Source organism: Acipenser ruthenus, chromosome 6, assembly GCF_902713425.1.
Source record: "Acipenser ruthenus chromosome 6, fAciRut3.2 maternal haplotype, whole genome shotgun sequence".
Classification (NCBI taxonomy): Eukaryota; Metazoa; Chordata; class Actinopteri; order Acipenseriformes; family Acipenseridae; genus Acipenser; species Acipenser ruthenus.
In genome coordinates this window covers 45,402,939-45,430,125 of record NC_081194.1, presented here as the reverse complement: position 1 = coordinate 45,430,125, position 27,187 = coordinate 45,402,939, and the positions used below count along the sequence as shown (strand labels likewise).

The 27,187-nt window shown below is 38.2% G+C and overlaps 1 protein-coding gene across 2 annotated transcripts in view; it reads right to left on the bottom strand.

Moving 5' to 3' along the window:
• The window catches only part of nid1a (nidogen 1a), a 62,750-nt gene extending 36,033 nt beyond the window's left edge, over positions 1-26,717 (bottom strand). For both annotated transcript variants that reach the window (XM_059025431.1, XM_059025432.1), the window contains exons 1-9: positions 26,350-26,717; positions 16,416-16,718; positions 15,573-15,814; positions 10,668-11,134; positions 9,495-9,644; positions 8,478-8,729; positions 7,215-7,415; positions 6,653-6,886; positions 2,250-2,387 (exon numbers count right to left, since the gene is read on the bottom strand). In XM_059025431.1, the coding sequence (XP_058881414.1) occupies positions 2,250-2,387; positions 6,653-6,886; positions 7,215-7,415; positions 8,478-8,729; positions 9,495-9,644; positions 10,668-11,134; positions 15,573-15,814; positions 16,416-16,718; positions 26,350-26,553 (2,191 nt within the window). In that variant the 5' untranslated portion in view covers positions 26,554-26,717. The remainder of the gene's footprint in view (positions 1-2,249; positions 2,388-6,652; positions 6,887-7,214; positions 7,416-8,477; positions 8,730-9,494; positions 9,645-10,667; positions 11,135-15,572; positions 15,815-16,415; positions 16,719-26,349) is intronic.
• Positions 26,718-27,187: the final 470 nt, after the last annotated feature.

Sequence of the window (27,187 nt, the reverse complement as noted above, 5' to 3'; positions counted from 1 at the left end):
CTTTTGTTTTCTTCTATTTCATTCAACTGATCCTTATCTACTGTTATGTGTCTACTCTTGACAGTTGCTGGTGCACTTTATTTTATTTTATTTTTTTCAGGTGGACTGCTGTCTTCACTCAAAGTTGGTGTTGTACCAGTTATCTGGAGATTCATCCCCAAATATATTTTGGAATGTCACTCTTTTGTGGCAGTGGTTTTGTACCTAATAACAATAGCAGTTTGTCATGTAATTTAGAACGTAGTGCTGAGTAGTGATTTATTCAGTGTGAAGCAGCTCATTAGCATGCAAGCCATGGTATATGCTATATATACGTACGGTCATGTGATGCTGTTTAACCAATCAGAGGTTGTTGTTTTTCCAAGCCATGTTATTAAGTTGCTGAAACTCTTTACTTGGTTGGGCAGGTTCAGCCTTCAAAAAACCGTATACACTAAAAGTGTCTGGCCTATCCTACTATTGCCCATATTTCTGGTACTGGGCTAATAGGTGGACACAAATTAAAATGAATGTTTGTGCTTTATTACAGCCCAAATTGCCAATATGTAAATTATATACAATACAAAAATCAAACCTGACAGCTTCAACAGCTCATTAATATCTTGTACCAAAATTCCTAGAAATGTTTTGTTTTTTTTAAAAAGGTGTGGGGAATCTCCAATTTAAAAAAAAAGTAAAATTAAAACCAAAAATGTTAATACATATTGAATCCCAAGAAAAGGTTGACATTTTTTCCTTTGGTCTCAAGATAACAAACATGAAGGAGTGCCCATCAAAGACTTCAAAAGGGAATAATTGTGGGGCACTAGCTTATCTGAGACGGATTATTGAAATACTAATGCAGGTGTTAAAACAACTGCTTTGTAAGGACGGCCTCATCTAAAAAAAACAGCTGCTATTCAGCAACTGCTGCACCCTGTACTACACTGTATCAGTACAATTCAGACATTATTTAGCAATTCTTTCAAATCCCCAGACAAAAATGATTCTCTTCAAAGCCTAAACAAGGAAAAGGTACTTCATTGAGCTATCCGATTAGAAATATTTTTCTAATTAGGTACTTGAAGCTTAAATATATATATCTATATTTTAGAACAAAGCTAAATTATTTGTTAAGTTGTACTGCATTACACATAAGAGTAATGCAGTACAACTTAACAAATTTAGTTGTCGCCAATTTTTTACCCCAGTTTTCTCCCCAATTTAGTATTCCCAATTATTATCTGTATCCTCGGCTCACCGCTCGCAACCCCCCTGCCGACTCGGGAAACGGCGGCTGGAGCATGCGTCCTCCGAAACGTGCTCCTGCCAAGCCGTCATGTTTCACACTGCGGATCCACAGCAACGCCACCAGACCTATAGTGCCGGAGGACAACACTGGCGGCTCCACTGCAGAACCACAGGTGCCCTATCGGCCACAGGGGTTGCTGATGCGCGTTGAGCCGTGGATTCCCCTGCCGACCTAAGCTCTCCTTACCCGGGCAGCGCTCAGCCAATTGTGCGCCGCCTCCTAGGAACTCCTGGTCACGGTCGGCTGTGACATAGCCTGGATTCGAACCTGCGATCTCCAGGCTATAGGGCACATCCTGCACTCTGCGCAGAGCGCCTTTACTGGATGCGCCACTCGGGAGCCCCCTTTTAAATATATATTTGATGCATATTTGGGGAAAATATAACAAACTGCCTACATTTTCAACACACATCAATTTGCAAGCGTATTTAAATAAGTGTGTAGCAACCAAGGTTTTAAAAACCTTGTTCCTCTCATCAATTCATTCTCCTCCATGCTGCTCTGAAGGAGTTATACACAATGCTCGCTGTGCTTGACAGTGTCCCTTTCAGAGGAAATGTTTGTCATTCACCTGTTCCCATCGTTTCAGTGCAACAGGAATGCACAACTTGTGTTAGTGCAGTTCAAACTATCCAACAAAGAAATCATTGGAAACTTTTTCAGAGCAAGAGTAGCCCTCCATGTTTTGGCCTACACCAGCTGTGTGCAGATTTATTGTGTACCTTCAAAAAAGTATTAAAAATAAAAAAGTTAAAGTGAACTCAAGAAATCAAGTCAAGTAGACAAACATTTCAATGCCTTCATCAGCATTAGACTATATACCACAGTGATAAAAGGCATTAAGCGAAAAAGTTTTCCTTCTTAACCGCACTGAAAATTGGAGAAGTAAAAGGCAAAGTAGTATACATGTGACCAAACTGGAACACAAGTGAATGCAATTCTAAACAATGGCTCATACCATAACATGTGCGTCCATCTCCACGGAAACCGGCAGTACATTCACAGGTGAACTGATTTCCCTGACCGGGCCGACAGGCTGCGTTGGTGTCACATCTATGCGTTCCTGTGAAGCAAGGATTCTCACCGGTTTCACCATCTGCACAAAAGAGAATTCAAAGACTAAACTAAGGCACAGGTTTAAGTTGCCCTTTCCGATTACCCTTTTTACTTCTGTACATATAATTGATAAACAAATCTATTAGTATTTGTGACGGAAAGCCGTCAATATTGAAAACAAACAAAAGCTTACACAGAAGATGGATTAAAGTTTTTTTTTTCTTTTTTTTATAAATATAATGTATTTTTACTATTGTTGTAATTAAGAATGTATTTTTGTTCAAAATATACAATAATTGGGGCTTCCGAGTGGTGCATCTGGTAAAGGCACTCAGCCTGAAGTGCAGGATCCACCTATAGCTTGGAGATCGTCAGTTCTAATCCAAGCTATGCCACTGCTGACCGTGGACAGGAGTTCCCAGGGGGTGTCACACAATTGGCCAAGCACTTCCCGGGCGGGGTAGGGGCTAGGTCAGCTGGGGAGTCCTTGGCTCACCGCACACCTGCGATATATTTCTACCTGCGTCTCTATCAGTCAGACAACATATAACCCTATAACACTGGGGTTCAGGAAACCAGCTGGTAAAACTAAATCTGTAACATATAGAGTGACTTTGTAAAAGTGGCCACACATGTAGAAAAACTCCCTGCCTGCCTCAAGCATTCCGTTGACAGCTGCTTATCACACAAACAGATTCATATTTTCATGTTTGCAATTAAACCCAAGTCAGAATTAAAACAGTTAAGTTCCGACTGTGTACCTGCCTACAGAGCATTAAACAATTTAACAAAACGCAAAGACATGACCTGTACAGCACTATGAAACCTGCAATGGTTCGGAGGAAATACGAAGTTTTCACAAACAAACCCATTTTAATTCCATATACATAGTATTCACTTATTGAATGTTTATACATTATATACACATTCCTCATAATTAAACAAGTGTGCGGAACGCAGATACTGATTCACTGTATTTGCCTTCACTCACATTACTTCAGGATTTGTATTTATTTGCTTTTTACCCACCAAATCATTAATTCAGCATCAAAACTACCTCTAGGGGCACAGGAAGCCTAAATGGCAATGGTCTTCCTGTCAGGAGAAAGTACTGCTATTTAGTTCATTACTTTTGTGTTTGTGTGAGTAAACCTTTGCATGTATCTTTCAGGCATTGGACTGACCAAAGTAAAACACAGAAGTAGAATCCATTTGGGGTTCTTCTTATAGTAGTGCTAGTCATTTCAGTAATTACCTTGAATCCATGCCAAGTTATGTGCATTCTTGTAGTCAATGATCATACAACAACTGATACAATTGGCATTCAAGCAATAGGACGATGTGTTCAACTCTTTCTGTAACTAATTGTTTCTGGCAACTGCATCGTCTGATTTTAATCAGTATTTTCTAAAAACAAAAGAAATGATTTCTTTTCACAAACCAAATGTAATGTGGAATTTGGCAGACTTCATAAAGAAATACAAGCCAAAGAGATCATCATACTCCATACAGATAAAAAAAATTAAGCATGGCTGAGTCCATACTGAAAGCACTAAACTGATAGCTGATAGCACAACATTTGGTTTACCATTTAAGTAATCGTACATCTTGCTCTTTTTAGATGAGTCACTGTGACAGAGATCGAATGACTCTTGGTGTTAGATCTCCCTCTCGACCTGTGAGGGCACGGTGCAAGAGGAACAGAGTACCCTTAATTAAATGGCACGACAATTTATTCCGTAGGGTAGGTGGAAGTCGGTCATTTAGGAAGGGGGCGGAGCTACCAAGCTCATTGACCCGGACGGTAAGCGGCGTGGCATCCGAGGACTGGAGGAGCGGATGCGCTCGTTAACCTCGGGGTCATGGGCGAGGGTATAAATAGGGGGCATGGCTTGAGTGATCTGTTCCTTTGTAGATGGTTAAGCAAATAAACCTAGAAGGAGCCCGTGAACTTGAAACTAAGAAACCGTGAGTGTTCGCTGTATTCGTCTGTCTTGTAACACTGTCTGTTTTGTGTTGTTTGTCGTTTAAGAGTACTAGCACAATCCGGAGCTGTAGCCGTCGGACAGCATTAACCCGGACTTCAGCACTCACTTCTTTCACTTCAGGACTGTCTTTTCACCACAAGCACCTAATTCACACACTGTAGAAACTGTGTCTGTGTTTGTGTTTTGTGTGGGTGAGGAAAAACGGGACTTTTTGGTTGCGGGTCAAACCCGTAGGATCTGTATAAACGGAGTGATACACGCCGCTGTACCACTTCCAACAGTATTATTATTTACAGGTTGTTGCCATAAGGCTCTGGACATTATAAACAATAATAAACACCCTTGCACCTGTACCATACGTTTCTGTGTGATTATTCCGCTCTGCACGGCACTCACCTGCACGTCTTTACCACTTTGCCACTGTCACACACTACGTTTACATGCAGAGAGTATTCCGAATACCCGAAACATCTGTTCACACGAGTATATGTATAGCTATTACGCGTATACATGAAGTTTCTTTCTCAGTGGAATACGTAATAAATGCATGTGCACAACATAAACAGGCTGTTATTGTGGTTGTGAGGAATTAAAAATGCTTCTATCAGAAGAGGGAGATTTTTATTTTATTTTATTTTATTTAAGTAAAAAAAAAAAAAAAAAAGATTTGCCATTTATGGCGGCGGTTCTGCATGATGGCATTGATGTCCTTTTAATTCCAATTGCTAATACTTTTATTAGCAAGAGATCCACATGGGTGAACATCTGCAGTAAAGATTGGTGGGAGAGAGAGGCCATGACCGAGTTCACAGACAGCGACTGGAAGGGAATCGTTTCAGAATTTGTGTGATACTGTTGCTTTTACATGTCTCCCGAAAATGTGATTGTATGGGAGGCAATGAATATGCGGACAGCAATAGTTCTATATAAACTGGGAGGCTGCTGTGAATATCGGGTGGCCGCCAAAAAATGTGGGGTCCATAAAGTAACTGTACATACATTTGTGTACAGTTTTTGCTAAGGCTTTGTGCGGCACACTATCAATCAACTCATTAAAGTACCCTCTGAAGATGAAGCAGCAGACACAGCTCAGTGGTTTGAAGCCTGTTATGAGAGCCACAGGTTATGGGAGGCATAGTTGGCCATTCTACATTCTGTAGGGTGTTGTTGACGATAAATATTGGTATGCATAGCCATTATTATTATTAAATTTAGAGATGCACCAGGGACAATTAGATCTTCTTTTAAAATTATTATTCCATATGTAATACCCTGTCTGAGCATTGATTTGTGATTGTGTGTAGCAGAGTGGTAGTAAGCCTTGCTTGTTTAAATGTATTTGTTTATATTTAGAACGGGGTTTCCCCCTCCGCTCGTGTTATTTTGTATTTATTTATTTATTGTATTTATGTGACGGCATACCGCCGTGTTATTGTGTTTATATTTGTCGGCGAAGCGCAGTATGTTTTGTTATTGTTTATTGGTATTTATGTATTGACGGTGTAGCCGTGTGTTTGTTTTGGTTAGTAGTTTGGATGGGTAGCCCCATCCACAGTAATTTAAAAAAAGTCGTGCAGAAGGTGGCCATCTCCCGAATTAAGTGATTAATTTATTGCTAAATCGGGAGATGGTCACCTGCATATAAACCTGCAGCGCTCTCAGTTCCGTGTGGGTGTATGAGGAGCAAGAGTGGAGAGAGCGAGGAGAGAAAAACGAAACTAAAAAAAGATACAGGAACAGTGAAGGCTAAAGCCCAGCCTGACCTGTATTATTTTGTGTTCGTGATTATTTTTGTTTACCTGTTTTATTTTCGCTCTGTGAGCAAGTTTCTTTTTGTTCAAACCTTTGATTTATTTTTGTATTTAAATAAAACGGCGGCCAGCCGCGTCTTTCTTTTGAATCTGCAGTACTTGGTGTCAGTTTGTTTAGTTCCTGCTTCTGTCCTGACGTCACCGCCCAGCCAGCCTGCCACACGTGGTGTTTAATTGTCCTAACCCTCCCCCCCCCCCAGGGCGGCGCTCGGCCAATTGAGCGCCGCCCCCTGGAAGCTCCCGTCCTCGGTCGGCAAAGGAATAGCCTGGACTTAAACTCGCGACGTCCAGACTATAGAGCGCATCCTGCACTCCACGTGGAGAGCCTTTACTGGATGCGTCACTCGGGAGCCCCTTCATCACAAGTTTTGCATCTGTTTGAAAACTAAATGTGGTTACATACCTAGAATCTTTTGATTGCTTGGATCAAGAAATCCAAATGAGACCTCTACATTACTCCTTATGTTCGATACAAATAATAGATAAATACTAAGAAGAGTTAATACCGTTGATTGAGCCAATCTTGTTGCTCGTAGCGTAGCGCATCAATTGAGCGTTGGAGTCATACAGAACAAAGATGTTGTCCACAGTGAGCTGCTGGGTGGTGGGGATGGACCTGGTTCCTTCATCATGGTGACAGTCCTGGAAAGTGATGGTGTCCCTCCACTGGTAGGAGCTGGTCTGAGTTCTGCCATCCGGGAAGGTCACAGTATACTCCCGGGTGGAGGAGGAGGTAATCACTGAAACAGAAAGGAAAAGCTCAGAAAACATATAAATCAAGTTAGTCAAGATGTCACTGGGGGGGGGGGGGGGTACATAAATACTGGAAATTATTCCAGAATTCCCAATTTTTATTCTATAAAAAAAACATAGTTTTTTTTTTCATGGTCCATGAATTGCCCACTGGAGTGAAAAGCTTTGATAACTAGAGAACATTGTGCATCCTCACCTACTGTTAGTGTTGTCTGTTTCATCTGTTTGGTGAATATTAACAGGTAGCAGGTTTGTTGAAACAGCCATGACAACATTAGATTAATTTTGCTTACACATTTTAAAGATTTATTTTACCTGTGTTGCTGTATTGGTAAATGTCTGTGTAAGGCTCGAACTGGACAGTAGAACCTGCCGGAATCTCAGGCAGCCGCCCCTCCAGCTCTGTGCTGACGACAAGGTGGCCGTGTTCATCGATGCCTTTGAAATCCTGCGTGATGCTGATCCTTTCATTCCCAGGGAGGAACGTCACCTCGGCCTTGCGTTTAAACTCTCCGCCTTTAGGAACACAATGGAGACTTGAAAGGGTTCAATAAATAGATTCCTGTATCTTATATTGCCACTTTCCTCTTAAATCAAATGTAACTTAATCATAATTAAATTATAGTACTAGAAAGATAAAATTATTGAAACATTCTTAAAAGTAAATTGTAATACACATGTTAATTTAATAGATATAAATCAGTTATGTCTAATACTCCCATTGGCACATTAATATCCCTATACTGAACATAAAACATAATACACTTTTGTCAATTTTCACAGCACCCGCTTAGCACTAGTTTTGGACGATCTTATTTAAGGCTATATTAGCTAATCCAAAATTTGTGTTAATCAAGGTATGTGAAACTAGCCAGAAGTCTGTTATGTGTATAAACTAAAGGCAGGATTTAATACATTTGGTTCCAAAATTGACATTGACATTTTTAGTCAAAAAGCTTATACTTACTGGAAGAAACCTTATCAATAATGTTAGAAACATTTCCAGCTGGTTTCACAGACCCCAATTAGCACTAACCTTGGACTACTCAATGTTAAATTAGGTAATGTAGTCCAAGATTAGAACTAACAGGGTCTGTGAAACTAGCTTTTAAACTTTAAGATTAAGAACGTTTAAACTTTTTTTCTGACCAACCAAAAAAGCCATTTTGGGAAGCCCTCCATATGAGTGATGTTACATTATTTTGATGCACTACATGTTCATAAAAATGTCAAAACAACCACGATTATGTTGAAAAAGATATTGCAGGAATACATACAATAAAGCAGAAAGCTAGAGAAAGTAATGTGTTGTGTTTTAAACCCTACAGCCTGTTCAGTAACACTTTAATGTGGATGACTATGTGTGCACAAAATGTATGTGTATAAGGAAGACTTAATAATCTTACACTGCATAAACACTACAGCTGACCTATTTGCCATGCATGTCTTTGACACTTGTTAATCATTTTGGAAAACTTCAGATGTTTAACATGTAAAAAACATCTAAATATCCCTATAAAAAAAACACAAAATTTAGAAATACTGAAGAAGTACACACATTGTGATCACTGCACTTACCAGTGATGCTAAATCCATTCTTGTACCCAGGCTGCTCTAGTGCGAATGCCCAACCAACAATTCCACCAAGGGAGGAGAGCGCTGTCAGAGAGGGCCCCACACTCTCTGGAATGGAGCTGATGGCCACATACGCGCGGCCATCGTTCGCCACCACATACGAATGCAGGTCATTGTTACTGAACTCCACCGGAGTGGGGTTATTGCCCACGTAGACTCTCCCATTCACTTTCCCATTCATTCGCTGAGGTTTACCTGTCAAAAAAATAGCTTCATTAAAATGTTCTAGCATGCATTTCAATGTATTACTGCCTAACAACCAGATTTTCCAGGCCCTTTGTTTTATTTAACCTGAACTACTTGGTCTTGGACAAACAATGCCAAGTGAGTAAGTACTGTTTTAAATACAGTGCAATTTCAATTAACCACAGTGAACATTTGTGGCTCTGCCATTTACTAGTATGGCAAGGAAAAAATAAATACATTTCTGGGTAGGTAACTAAAGTCTGTAATATTAGTTGATATAACAGGTGGTGTTTTGCTTAAGATCCTAGAAATTTAAAAAACAGATGGCTACTGTCCTATATGAAAAAGGTGGTGCAATGCTATGGATTTATTTTGCAGTAGAACCCCCTAAAACATTGGATGAGTAGGCGTTTAGCTACAGAGTTTGTGTCAACCAGAATTGATTCTAGTGGAAACTGTTAGGGAACACTCCTTCAGTTAAAATATTATCATTTATTCTCTAGCAGAAACTGAGTTTGTCTGAAGTATCGTTTGTGCCAAGAATGAACAAAGTTCCTGACAGGCAGTGCAAAGCCAGATAATGAAAGACATTTTTTGTAACAGAACTAAAAACTGCTCAAAATCAAATTACATTTGAAAAGCTGAGCACTAAAGCATATGGAAATGCAATTTGAAGGCCAGCTGACAGGATGAGATTTAGTCTAAAGTCACAAAGGACCAGAACAACAAAGCTTTCTGCTTTCCAATATACAGTATGTAGAAAACAAGTTTTACCTTCTGCCACACACTGCTTGCCATTTCCATAGAAGCCAGATTGGCAGTGACAGCAGTAGCCAGTGGAGTAGTCTCTGCAGTCCGCAAAGTTCGAACATTTGTGTCTGCTGTTGGCACACGTCTCCTGGGTACCTGGGTTGTATTGAAAAACTGATGGAAAAAAAAGTAGGAAGATTAGAGCAAGCCCAGCCAGAGCAGAACAGGTCGTGCAAAACTAGTGAATTTTCTTTAAAAATAAAAACCTGTGCACAGCACATATTCTATTTAGAGGTGTTTGCAATCGTCTTTTATTCCTATTTTGATGCAGTGTGTGTTAAAGTGCTTTGACCCAATCTCAAAAGCCACTCTTCAGTAAACGTGGTGTCAGATTCTCTTTTACCATTGACGTGTGTATCTCAGGCTATATCAGCAAGTGTAATTGTGTACTGTAGCAGATTAGGGGGAGGAGAGTTGGGGCACTACATTCCCCAGAATGCCAAGGGACTGCAGTATATGGGAAGCACCCGAGGCTGATTAAGCCTCGATAAAAGTAGGGGAAACCCTGTAGACAGGGCTGTCTGTGTGAAGCCAGGTTGTGTGGTTTCTGTGTAGTCGGAAGGAAAAGGCAAAGTACTTTGTGAACCTTAGCATAATCTGTAAAATGTGTTAAACTGTGTGTAAAACAAATGTTTTTGCTGGTAAACGGCTTAGCTGTCCAGTGTGTTAGTTAGGAACGGTGAAAAGTTTAGTTTAGCGCTCCAAAGGAGAGTTAGGTTTTGTGTTGTTTATTTTGTTTTGTGTTTAAGTGCGCAACACTGCTAAAACTTCAATTTCTGGGTCTGCTTAAAAGGGGCAAATGAACCTGAAAATAAGTGAAGTCATTCACAGTATTAACAACAAAGAAAAAGAAAACTCAGCAGGTGTTCACTAAAAGGTACTGGATCTTACGATGATAGACACTTTACTGATATTGACCATGACATGGTATTAGGACGAGAGAGTAATCCAGCAACTACAATGGCCCAGAAATACAGGTCAAAGCACAATAGCATACACTACATCAAAAAGTGAATAAAACAGAATTACAGAACCCTCAAACTCATCATTACAAACATCATTAAAAAGGAAAATGTAATTGTAAAGTGTATATGTGATTGTATCTAACAAAATAAGGCTTTCACTTTCAGAGCTTACCATTGACATCAAACTCATCTTGCACATCAACTACAGCATGTGGATACTGTGGTGGGTACTGCTGCCTGTCTGGCTGAAATTGCACAGTCTGCACCAGGTCAGGTGCATTGTAGGGCTCTACAGGAGGCAGTTCTTCTGCACCAGTGGGCTCTCGTCCTTCTAAATCCACCTCAGGAATTTCATAACGGTCTTCGGTTTCTGGCTGCTGAGGGTAGGGCTGGTTTTCGGGCTCGGGGAGAGGATAATGGACCCTCTGTTGCTCCTCTCTCTCTCTCTCCGCTACTGCAGGAGCAGGAAGTTCCGTGACCTCATCATCGTAACTCTGGTCCTCCCATGGCTCTGTTTTATCCGAAGCAGTGTCTGGATCTTTTGGGAAGGCGCTTACCTCCCCAGGTGCAATGTCACTGAAGTAAGGCATGGTTCCGATCTCATACACCCATACTCCTTGCTTGCCAGCATTGCTATTCCTGAAAAAGTGTTCATTAGTAGGAATTGCTCAAAGAGAAAATGACCTAAATGACCACCAACACAACTGACATCTTTATTTTACCAATTTAATATTAGATAACACACATATATGTAGTGAATCTTCATTGTGTGCCCAGAATTGTTCCTTAAACAAGCAAATGGAGAATGGATTGTCTTACCTGTGTAGCGTCACGGGGTCATAATATCATTCTGTGTATGAAAGTAACAGAATTGAAATATACAAAGGGGGGATTTTAAACCATTCTCTGTGTCTTCTTGGTTTCTGGTCAGAAACTCCCCCACTGAATTCTTTTAAAAAGAGTCATAAACTAACTGCTGAACAAATGGCTTATCTTCACGATCATAAATCCAGCCGACAGGGGGAGGAATAGCGGACCAATGAACAAGGGGTTGCATCTGAACGAGAACAACCAATGAAAAACACTCCATGTGGACTCAGGCACCGCCCAAAATAACCAAACTATCCAATCACAAGGGTAAAGTGAACATTGCAAGAGTGCGACACTCAAACAGGGCTCCCGACACGAAATCCAAGGTTCTGATACAATAACCAGCCTACGACCAGCTGGAACACAGACACCGTTTTCGGACACTCTAATACGAAATAACTATTAGAACATAAGAAGAACATAAGAAAGTTTACAAATGAGAGGAGGCCATTCAGCCCATCTTGCTCATTTGGTTGTTAGTAGCTTATTGATCCCAGAATCTCATCAAGCAGCTTCTTGAAGGATCCCAGGGTGTCAGCTTCAACAACATTAGTGGGGAGTTGGTTCCAGACTCTCACAATTTTTCCAGACCCTCACAATATTCTAGTGTTTGCCTTTGGGTGGGAGTCCGTTGCGTAAGATGTCTAAAATCATAAAAGCACTTGTAATTAAATCTCTAACTTAGCCCCGATTGATCACTGGAGAAAGAGTTGGATGAACATTTGAAGTCGATATAAATTGAAATATATTCAATTTATTGAGCTAGCAGTGCTGGAGTTTGCGGTGGAATATCCCAGACATAACCAGACTAAGAGTGCACGTATTGGTGGAGGAATTGCTGTTTCAGTGGAATACCTAAATAGTTAATGACTCTAGTTCTTTGCAAAGACATTTCTTTCGTACCCTGAAGTGGAGACGAAACACAAGGAAGGCAGACCCCGGAACCTGGGCCTGTCCTTGCCAGCAGGACAGCCTTCGAGCGCCTGTATTATTGAAGACACGGATCAGCTGGAGGAGGTAGCGCAGAAGTATTAAATGAGTAGTGTTTTAATCCTCTGATGAACTCGAGAATAAGCAGACCTTAAAGTAAAATGAATGTTTTGTTTTAAGTGGAATGTAAGAAAAGTTTTATTGCTTTCAATTCATGCTTTGAGTTAATGAACACTATAGTATTTGTTTGTATGTGATTTATACAAATTGATGTGAGTTTCATAAGGCAATTATCATTCTGCGTTTAAGGCTAGAATCCAAATTTAGCTGTCTTGACAACAGATAATTCTCAATAGGTTGTCTGGATGCAAAGAGCGTCTATCTCGCAAGAGTGAGAATTGCCTTCTGAACCAAAACTATATATACAGTATATGAGACTGATTTAACGATGCTTTGATTGTCAAATATTAATGAAAGTAATATAGCTGATCAACCAGCGAGAGTGGAGTGTCGTTCTTTAAACTTCCTTTTCTGTACTGTTTAGTTTAGTAAATTCTTCCTTTCTGTATTATTGTAGTTTAGTTGTTGTACTTTTAATTTTAACTTTATTTAGTTCACTAGAAACGTTGTCTAGTCTGATTATTTCGATAAAGGTCGGGTTCTACATGATTTTAATTCAAAGCAAGGTATCTTATTATTACAATTTAAACTCGTCCAAATACAAATAAACCTTGCACACTACACCTCTAGTATATGGTTAGGTAATTGCAGTATGATAATTGTTCGGAAGAAACAACTAGAATGCTGTTGAATATTGTATTATGATGGTATGACTATGGAACTTTAATTTAATTAGTTGTTTGTCTCCCAGGGGCGGGGTTTGATATATATATATATATATATATATATATATATATATATATATATATATATATGTGAATCGGTGCTTGGAAATTCTGGCCTGTGATTGGTTCACATCACTGTCAGTCCCACCCCTTTTCAAAAGAATGCACCACCTTTCTCCCCTGTACTCCTCACAACAAGAGAACACAGCCGTCTTTTAACATAGAACATTGAGCTCAGGCTGTCAGTTTGAAGCCTCTCTGTTGTTTCCTACCATTACCGGTGTTAATGAAGGGGCTACATGCTGTTCGGGTAAGTTTCACACAAGCAAATCTGTAACTGGCATTTCTCGACTAACTCATTCAAGGAAATCAGGGTCCAAATCAAAACAAAAATAATTTCAGACATTTTAAAGTTGTAAAAAGATTATATAAACATGTATCGGTGGCAGTATTGTTTGAACTATCGAAACGCAGCTCCATCCTGAATTTCAGCAGTATATCAATGGATTGGAATCCAAGCAAAGACACATTCGAAACTAGTCCCGGTAAGCATGTTATTCCACACTTCACACTAGATATACCCATGCTTGTGAGATATATATATATATATATATATATATATATATATATATATATATATATATATATATATATATATATATACAGTGTCTTGCATAAGTATTCACCCCTCTTGGACTTTTCCACATTTTGTAGTGTTACAACCTGGAATTAAAATGGATTTAATTAGGATTTTTTGTCACTGATCTACACAAAATAGTCCATAATTTCGAAGTGGGGAAAAAAATCTACATATTTTTCAAAATTATTTACAAATAAAAAACTGAAAAGTCTTGATTGCATAAGTATTCACCCCCTTTGCTGTGACACCCCTAAATAAGCTCTGGTGCAACCAATTGCCTTCAGAAGTCACATAATTAGTTGAATGGAGTCCACCTATGTGCAATTAAAGTGTCACATGATCTCAGATTAAATACACCTGTTTCTGGAAGGCCTCAGTTTGTTAGAGAGCATATCTAAACAAACAGCATCATGAAGACCAAGGAGCTATCAAAACAAGTCCGGGATAAAGTTCTGGAGAAGCACCAATCAGGGTTGGGTTATAAAAAAATATCCCAAACTTTTAACATCCCCTGGAGCACCATTAAATCCATTATTAAAAAATGGAAAGAATGTGGCACAACTGCGACTCTGCCTAGAGAAGGCCGTCCATCAAAACTCAGTGACCAGGTAAGGAGGGCATTAGTCAGAGAAGCAACCAAGAGGCCAATGGTAACTCTGAAGGAGCTGGAGAGATCCACAGCTGAGATGGGAGAAACCGTCCATGGGACAACTATAACCCGGATGCTCCATAAAGCTGGGCTTTATGGAAGAGTGGCGAGAAGAAAGTCAAAAAAACCCACATTAAATCCCGTTTGGATTTTGCTAAAAGGCATGTGGAGAGACACAGCAAACATGTGGAAAAAGGTTCTCTGGTCTGATGAGACCAAAACTGAACTTTTTGGCCTTAGCGCAAAACACTATGTGTGGCGCAAAGCCAACACTGCTCATCACCCTGAGGACACCATCCCCACGGTGAAGCATGGTGGTGGCAACATCATGTTATGGGGATGCTTTTCATCGGCAGGGACTGGGAAACTGGTCAGGATTGAGGGCAAGATGGATGGAGCCAAATACAGGGAAATTCTAGAGGAAAACCTGTTTCAGTCTGCAAGAGACCTGGGACTGGGGCGGAGGTTCACCTTCCAGCAGGACAATGACCCTAAACACACAGCCAAAGCTACACTGGAGTGGTTTAAAAACAAGAACCTGAATGTCTTAGAATGGCCCAGTCAAAGCCCAGACCTCAATCCGATTGAGAATCTGTGGCAAGACTTGAAAATTGCTGTTCACCAACGGTCCCCATCCAACTTGACAGAGCTTGAGCAATTTTACCAAGAAGAATGGGCAAAAATTGCAAGATCCAGATGTGCAAAGCTCAGGGGGGTGAATACTTATGCAACCAACAAATATCTTTTTTTTCGTTTAATTAACTTTTGTGTCACAATAAAAAATATTTTGCACCTTCAAAGTGTTAAATATGTTGTGTAAATCAAATGGTAAAAGTCCCAATTAAATCCATTTTAATTCCAGGTTGTAACACTACAAAATGTGGAAAAGTCCAAGGGGGGTGAATACTTATGCAAGGCACTGTATATATAAATGGCTCTATATATATATATATATTTCTCAGTCATGGTATACAAATAAAGACCTGTAAATATTTTTTTTTTAAGGAACTGAAACATCTGTTTTCTTATTTAAAAAGAATTGTAACAATTGTCTCCATGCATAACTGGAGACCCATTCAATGTGAGCAAGTACAAAATCAGTTTGACAGATACAGGACTTTAAAGAACTAAAAGGCTGCTTACTGGTAAAGGTCTTTGACTGACTGCTCATTGCTGGAGGTGATCCGGTAGGACGGCCCATCAGATGCCCACAGGAAGTATTTGATGCTTCCTTTGCTGAAGCCTGCTCTGGCAGGAAGCTCCAGGTCACTGTTGTAGGTCTCCTTCGCACGAGTCACGAAGAACTGCAGGCCATCACTTGGATACAGGAAAATTGCATAGGAGGCAGATTCACTGGAGGCCAGAACAGCTTGGAATGTGTTTTTCTAGAAAACAGTGAGAAGCAAAACAAATAAAAACATTTATTAAGTGAGTTTGTTAGCCAGGACAAACACATCCCCAAGAACACAGGCAGCTTTACAAACATATTTTAATCAACTACTGCAGATCATGACGCATCCATCCAAAAGGGAGCATGATAAGTTTCCATACTGATTTGCCCACTCCCAATGTGAAATGGGGATTTACCCAGAAAAGGCTCTTCATGACATTAGAGGTCCATGGGTTATAAACAATACACCACAATGTGATCCAGACTGGGTTATACAGGCTCTAGAAAGTGATTCCTACAGTCCCCCAAGTAAACTGAATTTTAAACAAAATATGCACTCTCCTCCGTGTAAAAATTATAATTTCAACTGACTTTTACGTTGTAAAATAACATGGTAGATATGAACCAACGTACACAATACTAAATACTTTTTACAGACCTTCCTATATAAAAGTATTTTACAAAATACTTTTTACAGAACAGTATTTACTTAGCTTTTATTGAAATACACGTTAGCATGGCAGCCCTCTCTCTCTAAAAAAAAAAGGAAAACATGAACTACAAGTTTCATTATTATTATTTCTTTCTACATTTACCTTGCTGTCAAGTACGTCTCCCCTCCTGGCCTCCTGGTGGGCAGCCACGTCCTCCCAGGTAGCAATAAAAGTATGATTCGGGTTGAACTTGTCATCTTCAGGAAATCCCCTGTTGATATGTTCGGCTGAGAGACGGAGAGTTTCTGGGTTGGAGTCTTCTCTGAAGTAAACTTTGCCGACCCCGTCGCTGGTGTCCAGGTCAGCCAGAAACGGAGCAATGGATCCAAAGCTGGTAGGGAACTTATCTACATAGTCACTCTCTTCAGTTGGTTCTCCCGTGGCAATGATTCCATTGGTGGTTAGCTAATGTAAAATAAATAAAGAAATAAAGAAATAAAAACAATAACAACAACATGATTAAAACCCAACAAATCTGTATTTAACTCCGTAACACAACAAACATTAGCTAAATGGCACAGAATAAACAGTTAGCCCCCCTTTAAGTCCATTCTACACTTTTTATTTCAGTATTAAAGAGGATTGTGGTATTGGTATGAAATATTACCATTTTCTTAACTAATGTGAGTGGTGGGCAGGTTAATGCTTACACTCTACCAGCTGTACTTGTTTGAGATTTCAAGAGGTCACAGAGGTGCTTTTACCTTCTGATGGATTGCGAAAAACAAGAAAAAGTCTGCACTCGATTTTCCAGATTCAATTATTCGAAAGATATCGAAAGATAGCGGTTGAATGGAGTTTACACACAAAAATGTTTCTGTATAATCAGCGTGTCTTATATGGATTTATCCTTTGGTGGTGGTTACTACACATTAATCTACATAGAAAGTCAAAAGGGTTACTATTTAAGCTTACCTAGAGATAACTTACACTGTCTTATTCCTATGGTTTAAAGGCCGTACAATAGCACAGAAAGTAGTACAATAGCAAACTGCAAGTAAAACTGTACAAGTCAGTCAACGATACAAGTCAGCTGAAAATGCAACACCATTTAGTTTTCCTGTACATACTAGCTGGCCTTACATCAAAAGGTATCTATATTTGTGTCCAGTTTTGCTGGGTCTTTACATGTGTATATTACCAAAAATACTTTACAAGTGATCAAGTGATCCCCAAGACAGACAATAATGATAAATGGCCTTGCATTTAGAAAGAAAAATCAGAATAGTTGCTGAAAATGCATTTTATTTATGAAGACACCTAAAAAGTATCTGTCTAGACTATTTATTCTACATGTCTGTGCTGCATAATGTTGTATAACCTGACTGCTACTCTTATGGAACCTCACTATAATATATCTGTTCAAAGTCATCTGAATTTAGCAAATTATTGGATGAGCAATTACTATGATTATGTGTGGAAGACATCCTGTAAATCAGGACTATGCACTATATCTCTACCAAAATGCTACAGAAACAAATCTAAACTTGCTGGTGTAACAAACGTTATGTTTTCTAACAGCGTACATAAACAGGTATAGGTTACATGTACTTGATCAGGCTCTGCTAAGTTTTGTTTTATTCACACACTTGTAGTTTTAGCAACCAACATAGTTCATGGTTATTGGGACTGTTTAATACAAACTACCTTTGAAGCATCAATACATGGTACAGCATAGACAGAATACAAATGTATATAAAAGATGAGACCATAAACTTCCCAAAGATGTATAACTCCCAATGTTGGAAGCATTCATAATGCTGCACTGGGAATATATATAAACTTCTCCAATAGTTTAATTAAATACATATTGCAAAACAATTAATACGGGGGTTTGTTTTATTAATTTATTGTTTTGTATATTTACATAGAAGTAGTAGTAAATTATCAAAGTGAAATTAGATTAAATGGTGAAAAACCAAAAACATGAAAACTAACGTCTAATACCAATAAATGCAATTTTATAATTGCTCCTGTCAACTGTGTACTGTGTGAAGCGTTCATCTGGGTTTTCTGCACATGCACCATCTCTGGTACTTCTATTAGAAAAATGCATTGGGTAAGAGTAAAAGAGACTTCACAAGTTTTATATATTTATAAACATCGATAAAATTAGCTCAAAGCAGCTCAATCCGACACCGCTCCATTGGCAGTCAACAGAAAATCTTCTCCCGAGCTCTATATCCCACAACCCTTTGCACGCAGCGTGATGGAGGTCCCCATAGAGAAGCAGTGCAGTTGAGTATCTGGGTGTAATAGAATATCTCTGATGTAAGTGTGTCAATATAAAACATCTTAAATGTGGACAGGTATATCACAACAGTATCGATCTTGTACTGGTGTTGAAAAACGAGTTAGGACAGAAAGCAGGATTGTATCGGCATATTGTAAACCAAAAAAAATGTGTGAACATGGCTTTAGTGTGTTACTTGTTACTTGTTGTTGCAGCCTTCACACTAGATGCACAAACTGTGGCTGATGGGGTATCAGTTCAGACTGTTTTGCTCTAGGTCTGCTTTCAAATACAGTAGCTGTCAACTGAATGGTGGATGGAAACCTAGCTTTTTAAAGTTTCATTATTCATCATTTAGGAGTGCTTTAAAGTTTTCTAAAAAAAAAATAGTAATACGTACAGTAAATGTGCATACAAGTGTAACTGGTAGGTTGTGTTTAATATGTATGATTCTGGGAACAGAAAAAGCATAACACTACAATTTTCTCATACATTAATCTCTTAGGAAACCAAGGACTTCCTGCTATTGTGTTTGACAGAGGACTATATAGCCCAGATAATTATAGACTCAATATCTGCTAGGCATCTTATATTCTACAAATCACAAAGGAATAATACATCTTTATTAAATGATTGATATAACTAATACAAAGTTTTTTTTGTTTGTTTTCTTTACAAAATGTTGTTAAATTGGCCTTTACTAATCTTTAACAAGTGGATGTAGAACCTGACTGAGCCACTTTCTAGTCCAAGAAATAACTAAATATAATGAAATGTAGGCAGATACAGAATATATATTTGTGTATTTAAAGTGTCGTCTTTCCAAAGCTAATCATCCATAATAGCTTTGGCCCTGCTGGATGAAAGGTGTTCTTTAAGGACCATGGATATCATTCTGGAAGCACTCTAACTTGAAAGTTGAGTTTCCGTCAGTGATTTATCAAACAACTATCAGTTAAGAAAAAATTGTTGATGAGGCAAGTGGGGTGGAATGACCTCTACCCAAAATCTTGAACAATGCTGTATGTAAAACCAACAGGAAAGTATAAACAGAAGACCTACTATAAGAGAAGCAACTAGAAGAGGATAACTAATGTTCATTCCAGATCAAGTGGACTAGTAGAGATATTTTCACAGGGGATGTAAAAAAGGTTCCAGGTTTTGTGTGCATGCACAAGAGCTGTAGAACTCATGCCCTACATAGAGAGATTGTGTATAACTTTTGTAAAAATGCCCATTTTGATGACTGTGGCCTAATTCATATAGGGTTGACCTAGAAAAGCTTGGTTCTAACTGGTTCTATTTGAATCCACCACATTTTTTCTGAACTGACACGGCTTTCATCAGAATGCCCATCAGTAACCAAAAATGGTTTAAGTTTCCAGCACTTCAGAAAATAAATAGTACTGCAACATGTGCATTGTTTTAAATTTAATATTTCATACATTGTCAATTTAACTGTCTAGGGTTAAAGCTTTAATATTTTATAACCACTGGATAGCAATTTATCAGATAATTTCACCATCAGCAACTCCAGAAAAGCCAGCTCAAGCCATTTTCTTATCTCCAGGTTAAAAGGCATAATTGAAGAAAGCTCTTAAGGATCTGCAGGTCATGGATTCATTTCACCCTCCTACAATAATATGGTAGAGATTAGCAAATGCAACAGCAGGGTGCTTTAGGTAATACCTGTTGGAAATCAATAAATTTTTCCCACAATGGCTGAGTCCCACATCAACTCAAACCACATGCCGAAATAATTTAACCTCAAGCAGAACCCTTTCTCTGTTTGCCCACCGGAGAAATCGGCAATCCTTTTGGGTTAAAGTTCAATACAAAACCCAGCTGTCGGACATGAAAACCAAAAAATGCATCTTGAGGTGCAGAAGAATAAAAACGATCAAGGCCTCCTTCACCAACATCTGTTAATATTTAACTGGAGCTGTGAACAAGTCCCATCTCACAGGTTTCATTTAAAAGTACATTAGACTTTAAACAAAACGTTGGTTTTGACAAATCTGTGTTTTAACATAACCCCAGTTAACAAAAGATCTAAACAACGAATTGCAGGTGTCGGTAAATATAAGTTACCATCACATAACAAGCACCTAGGCATGATTTAGACAAAAGCAGACAAGCGGTTCCCTTCAATAACTCATCCAAGCAGGTGTCAGTACTGTGGACTAACTTTTACCACTTTCACTAGCCCAACCGTGTAAAAGTAGGTAACATGACTTAAATTCTGAGACGTCAAGAACGTTTCCACGGAAGATAAAATATAAGTGTGACATATGCTCACCAGGATCATTTAACTCCAGATTTTACAAACTTTTTTTTCATAGCACACTTGACTGAACTGCTTGCCAACATGATTTTTTTGATGCTAGCCTTCCAGAAAGTGCTTCTATGTAGCATTCCTGTATAGTTGGTACAAGGTTTCCTACAAAAACTTAATCTATGGAACTTGAAATGAATTACATAAATGTTGGCTCATTGAATCAACAGTGGACTCTGCTTACTAGCATATCTGTCATGTAGTGAAGTAGTAGAAGATAGGAAACCCTGCTGTTAATAAATCTCCACTCAATGGTATGATGTCCCTGGGGGGGAAGATGTCAATGCTAGGCCACTTAGCTCTTAATGCAAACACCTTCGGCAAGTCTTGATTCAAGAGAGAAAAAAAGTCACTTCATTTTAGGGTTGTGTTCAAAGGTTAGCCAGGAATTCAAAGGTAGTTCTAAACCTTTGAAGGTTTGTCAGGCGGCATTCACGCACTGTATATATTTTTTCTTTCTCTGTTAACAGAATCTGTTTGACAATGTGTGAATACTATAAATCACATATTAAAGGTCACTCACATGCAAAATTCAATCTTTTGATTTGTATAATGCATATTACTAAAACAAAACTTCTTGTATTAAAATCCACTACCAAATTGTTATACGTAGCAACTCTATATGGCGCCGCTGCCATGTATTGGAGCAGGGAATATTATGCCAAAGAACTGGGGGGGTACCTACAGCGGTTGTATTGCTTCAGTAAAATATGTACTGAATACCTAGTGTACAAGACATTGTAAGAGAAGTGCTATGATAGTAGTATAAGTATGAAACACTAACTCTAATTTAAATTTCGAAAACTGAGCACTGTCCCCACCTCCAGCTTGTGTTATCCAGAGGCAGAACTTTGATTTCTTCATTCGCCATCTCGACAGCAAAGCATTGTATAGCGTAAGCTGTATTGAAAGAAATGTCTCTGAAACCCTCTGCTGTTTGGGATTTTTTTTTGTTAAATGCCCAGACGACCAAAAAAAGTTGATTGCAAACTGTGCAAGCGACTGTTAATGTACCATGGAGGCACAAGCAATGTCCGGGGTCACTTGACAAGCATCAGTTCATATTATTATTAGTTTTAGTTTTATTAGTAATAGTATTAAAGTTGTAAAATGTGACTGTGGCTGATAACCTGCTTGGATCGGTAACTGTTAAAGCTTTTCTTTTAATTGGCATTGTAACAGGGCCATGAGCCCTGTATATGAGAAGGGGGCAGGCCAAAGCCCTGGTCCTATAAAGTATATTTGTTTTGTAGTATTATTATTATTATAATTATTATTATGATTTATTAAATGTATATATATGACAGCGAGAAGCCGTAGCTTTTGTTTCGCAGCGTGGATGGGAAGCCCCATCCACATTAAAAACCTTGTGCAGAAGGTGACCATCTCCTGAGTTAATTCATTGTTTAATTGTTGCTAATCGGGAGACGGTCATCTGCATAAAAGTCTGCAGCTTTCGGTGCTCTGGGTGGGTTGTTCGGAGGAGAGAATGCCACAGAGAGATCAGAGCAGAGAGAGGAGTTTTAAAAAATTAATTAAATAAACATAGGATCAGCGAAAGCAATCTGCCCAGCCTGACCTGTGTTTTGTGTTTGTGATTTGTTTTATTTAAACTTTTATTTTTGCTCTGTGAGCAAAGTGTTTTTTTTTTTGTTAAAACCTTTTATTTTATTTTTGTTATTTGTTTAAGCACCATTGAACCGTATCTGCAGTCTCTGAGTTCTTCCTGCATCTGGCCTGACGTCACCACAAAGCTACCCTGTCACAGGCAGCAATAAGGTGCTGCTGCAATGCAAGCTTTCTGTATCGCAAGCAGCATCAATTATGTGTACATAAACAACGTGTATTTTTATATCTGAAACAAAAACAAAGTGCCCAGCCATTTAAAGTGGAGATATCAAAAACACAAGCCAAGTTTCAAGAAACCATTGGGGCGACCTTGCCCAGCACAAAAAAATAGGCACAGCTGTAAAAGTGGTGGGGGTCAAGGTTGCCCCAATTGTTTCTACTAACTTGGCTTGTGTTTTTCAGGCACAATAACAGTAGATCAAACTTGCCTATTTGCTTGGTGCTGGCCAGCGTTGCCCCAATGGTTTCTTGAAACTTGGCTTGTGTTTTTGATATCTCCACTTTAAATGGCTGGACACTTTTGATAACTTGACAACTTGAACATGACAACTTTATTATTTATATTTGGGCTGGGTAGCATAAAGTACATTGTGTTTTCTATCTTATGTTCTCAACTGATAGATCAGAATACTTTTTGAATGCATGATAAGGAAGAAAAAACCGAGGGAACTTTTCAAACATGTAGGGTAAGTGTACTGATTAAGCCCATGCACCTATTAAGCCCACCACTTATTATCAACAGCTTAAAAAAGAAAACATATATATATATTTTCAATCTTGACAAATCCACTGGGTTGTTCTACCCATCTTACTTTTTATTTGAAGCCAATCTGAGTTTTTGTCTTTAAGATATGAATACTTTTCTGTCTGTACTTCCTGGTGGCCATAGTCTCCAAGCAAGAAAACTTTTATTTTACATATTTTTTTTATGGATTGAAAAGGTAAGTATGAATGCTTTTTCTAAATTTAAGAGCTTAATGTTCTGAATCTTAGTTGGAAAATCTGTCTTATTAGTACTTTTATAAGTAATATTACTGTCTACAAAGATGGGTTATTGTCCTATTGTAAGTGACTCTGCATATAATGCACAGTTCACTGCCTACCTCTGTAAAGCATTTTGTGATGGTGGTCCACTATGAAAGGCGCTATATAAAAATAAAGATTATTATTATTATTATTATTATTATTATTATTATTATTATTATTATTATCTGAAATTTTGGAAACTGAACATGTGATAGGCTTCAGATTAGTCATATGGTATTATACTTCAAACAAAAAAGCCTAAAATTATGCATATTCCATACCTTCTGGTGACTTTTTTTTTTACTTTATCATAAAATGAAAAAAGACATAAGCAATATTTTACATGCTTTTCTGCAATGTGGGCTTAAAAGGTACACGACTACTTCAGATCACATAGCCACTGTACATTTCAATGTGCTCTGTCCCCAAATGTAATAATTTAACCCCCAATGACCATGAATAAATAAGATGTCTTGTATTTTTATTTTTTATTTGAAGAGTAAGCTAATTATATAATTTATCTTATAATTAGTAAATGGTGTTGTACCCATTGAGCCCATTTAGGTAATAATCAAAACTAAACCAATTTTAAAACATGTATTTAAAGGCAAATACTTTATAAGGTAGTAAAACCAACCAAAATCATCTGCAACATTATTTTATTTTAAATTTCTAAATGTACACAGGATGAGTAAAAAAACGTCAGAACTACAGTTCACGCGCTCGTATGTTGGAGGTGTGTCGCATCTACCAAGAAGGCACCATCACCAACCTATCACTGCTAGCCAGAAAGTTAATACAGAGAGTCACCGAAAAGATCATGTTTGAGGGACATCAGGGACCTGAGGTTCATCTAACTGCAGCAGTAGTGTGAAATTTCAAGCTGTCTCAAAGTAGCATAACTTGCAAACCTTAACACTAATTAATAGGCTGAGCTCATCTTTGCCTGTAGGTCAAAATTAGCCATAAGCAGTGCTTTTATGCTAAATATCAGTGAAGGTTAAGTGCTTGCTTGAAAGAACTAACTCGTTTGCGAATTCATATTCCTAGAAATATTTGTTTAGTTTATAGCACTTTTTATATCATGCAGGTCCTACAGTAGCTCAGTGGGGTTTCGGGTTTACTAAAGATGATCTTCTACTTCTCTTGGGGCTCCCATGTCATCTAACTCACCTTTTACAACCCCTGGACAAAGCTGTTATTGGAGAGGTAAAATAAACAGTGGAGGAAGTAGCTATGATATCATGCACATGTCAGAGTGACAAGATCAAGATTTTCCATCCAAGCTAAAGAATGTGCTTGATTTGGCTTTAAAATGTCACAAAATTTGATAAGTGAAATCTGTTTGTATTTTATTAAAAAAAAAAAAAAAAAGTAATATGCAGTGTGTAAAGGGAAATAAATTATTCATCTAAACATCAAATTTTCATATTTTAAAAAGATAATTCTGAATTGCAACCATTAAAAATAAATAAATAAATAAATAAATAAAACACTGGGCTTAAACAGTGAGCTTAAATGGTACATGATGTCCCTATTAAGGTCAGTCCAAATTTAGCTCATATTTTAAAAGTTTTTTTTTTTAATAAAAAATAATATTAGTTTATATAAAGTAATGAGGCTGCAAATTAAAGACTAATCTTTAATTTACGCCACTCTGGCAGAAAACCTGAACTAATCTAAAAACGGGTTCAAACTAGATTTGGGCTGGGACCAAATCAAAACTTTGACAACCCGCAAATCGCATTTAACAAAACTGTATTTAATAGCGTTTTCTTTTTATGAATAGATGAAATAAGATACTTACAAAAAATAATAAATCAATAAATAAATAAACGCTATTAAATACAGTTTTGTTAAGTGCGATTAGCGGGTTGTCAAAGTTTTGATTTGGTCCGGGCCTTGTTGGGCTTAAAAGGTACACTTACCTATAAAATGGCTTTAATGAAAAAGACAATTGAATTGTAATGAACAGATTTCAAAGCATACTGTGTGCTTTGCACAAACACAACAGCGCCCAGTTTCATTCAACACCCCGTTCCTGTCTCTGTAGATATGGGCAGCTCATGAAAACCAGGTGTCTCGACTCGATCCGAAGTTGCTTATTCCTTGGACAGTCCCCGTAGACCAAACATTAACAGCAAACTTCCTCACAACTTCTGGAAACTACATTCCATATAACTGGGATTCTGTCCCACCCCTTTGACTGACGGGGACGAGGATAAACTATAGCACAGCTGCAATAACGACCAACTTGATTAGTGACATTTCACAGATGTTTAGGGGTCCAACTCAAAACTATATAGCGTGTTACAATTTTGTTATTTATTATTTTTTTTATATAGCCGTGTTTTAAAATAAATCTTTATTGACCTGTGCAAACACATGGATATACACACTAAGCAATGAATTACGGCTATACATTTTCTTGAGAATCAACTGTATGCATGTGTATTAAAAGGGCTTCAATTTAACCATATGACTAATAACGTTAGATTTAGGTGGGGGCTTTTAACTTTTTTTTTTGTTGACAAAATGTTTGACATCAAAGACAGCAGAATAAGTAATACCTAACGTCCAGCCCATGTCTGGCACCACCGAAGTAGAATACATAAATTGGACCCATATTGGTATTACAAAATGTAAAACCACTTTTTCCACATTAGTTAATAAAAGCCTAAAAAAAAAAAAAAAAAAGAAATATGAAAAAAAAAAAAATTAACTATATTTACCGGTAAAACGTTTTATGTCCTTAAACATGAGCAATGCACATATTGATTGCCTACCGTGTTCCACAAAGCAGATCTACTTACATAAACGCTGCTGAAGGATCCGTCGTAGAACAAAAGTGGCTGTTGCAGGCCAACTTTTTCCAACTTGCTGTCTCCCTGCTCCAAAACCCGATCCCCGACCCCTTCTCCGTAGGGGAATAGCTCTCTGCGGCTCAGACACCGAACCGACACCGCCAAAGCAAAAAACTGCAACCACACAACCCAGCTCTGTCCCAGTACAGCCATCACCAATACACCATGGGACGGGCAACTAGAGCACAGTCAAATGGGTGGAATATGGGCTAGTTAATAAAAAAAAATAGATGAAGCTGCCTGAAACGTTAGACCTTGAACTCTCTGCAAAAAAGTTGGAAAAGTTATTCAACAAGCAGACGGGGCAAGGAGGGAGGGGGAATTTGGTAGGGTAGGGGCGGGGAGACTGACACGAAGCCGGGGATAGTGATTGATAGTGCTGTGGGCTCTTTTTTTGTGTGTGGGTGGGTTAACACTAATAAATACTGTTTTGTGGAGCACATTAAGAATTGAGTTAGGACCGCCAAAGTCGTTCAATTTGTGACCAAAGTAAAATTGCATAATAGCAGGCATTTATACTTTTACAGTAATGTCCACTGACCTGAATAACCTGGCACTAGGAGATTAATTTAATTCTCAAATAATGAGAAAATGTACTAATGTTCTAAACGTGTTACAAAAAATAAATTAAAAATGTCCATTCTTTTACATCTTCATAAATAAACTAACTACTGAAAACAACTTTCTTCCACATATGTTCTTAGCTTGTTAGAATGTGTTTTTCTGTAACATTTTCTTAAACAAAATAGCAGTACATTTTTTTAAATGACATTATTATTATTTATTT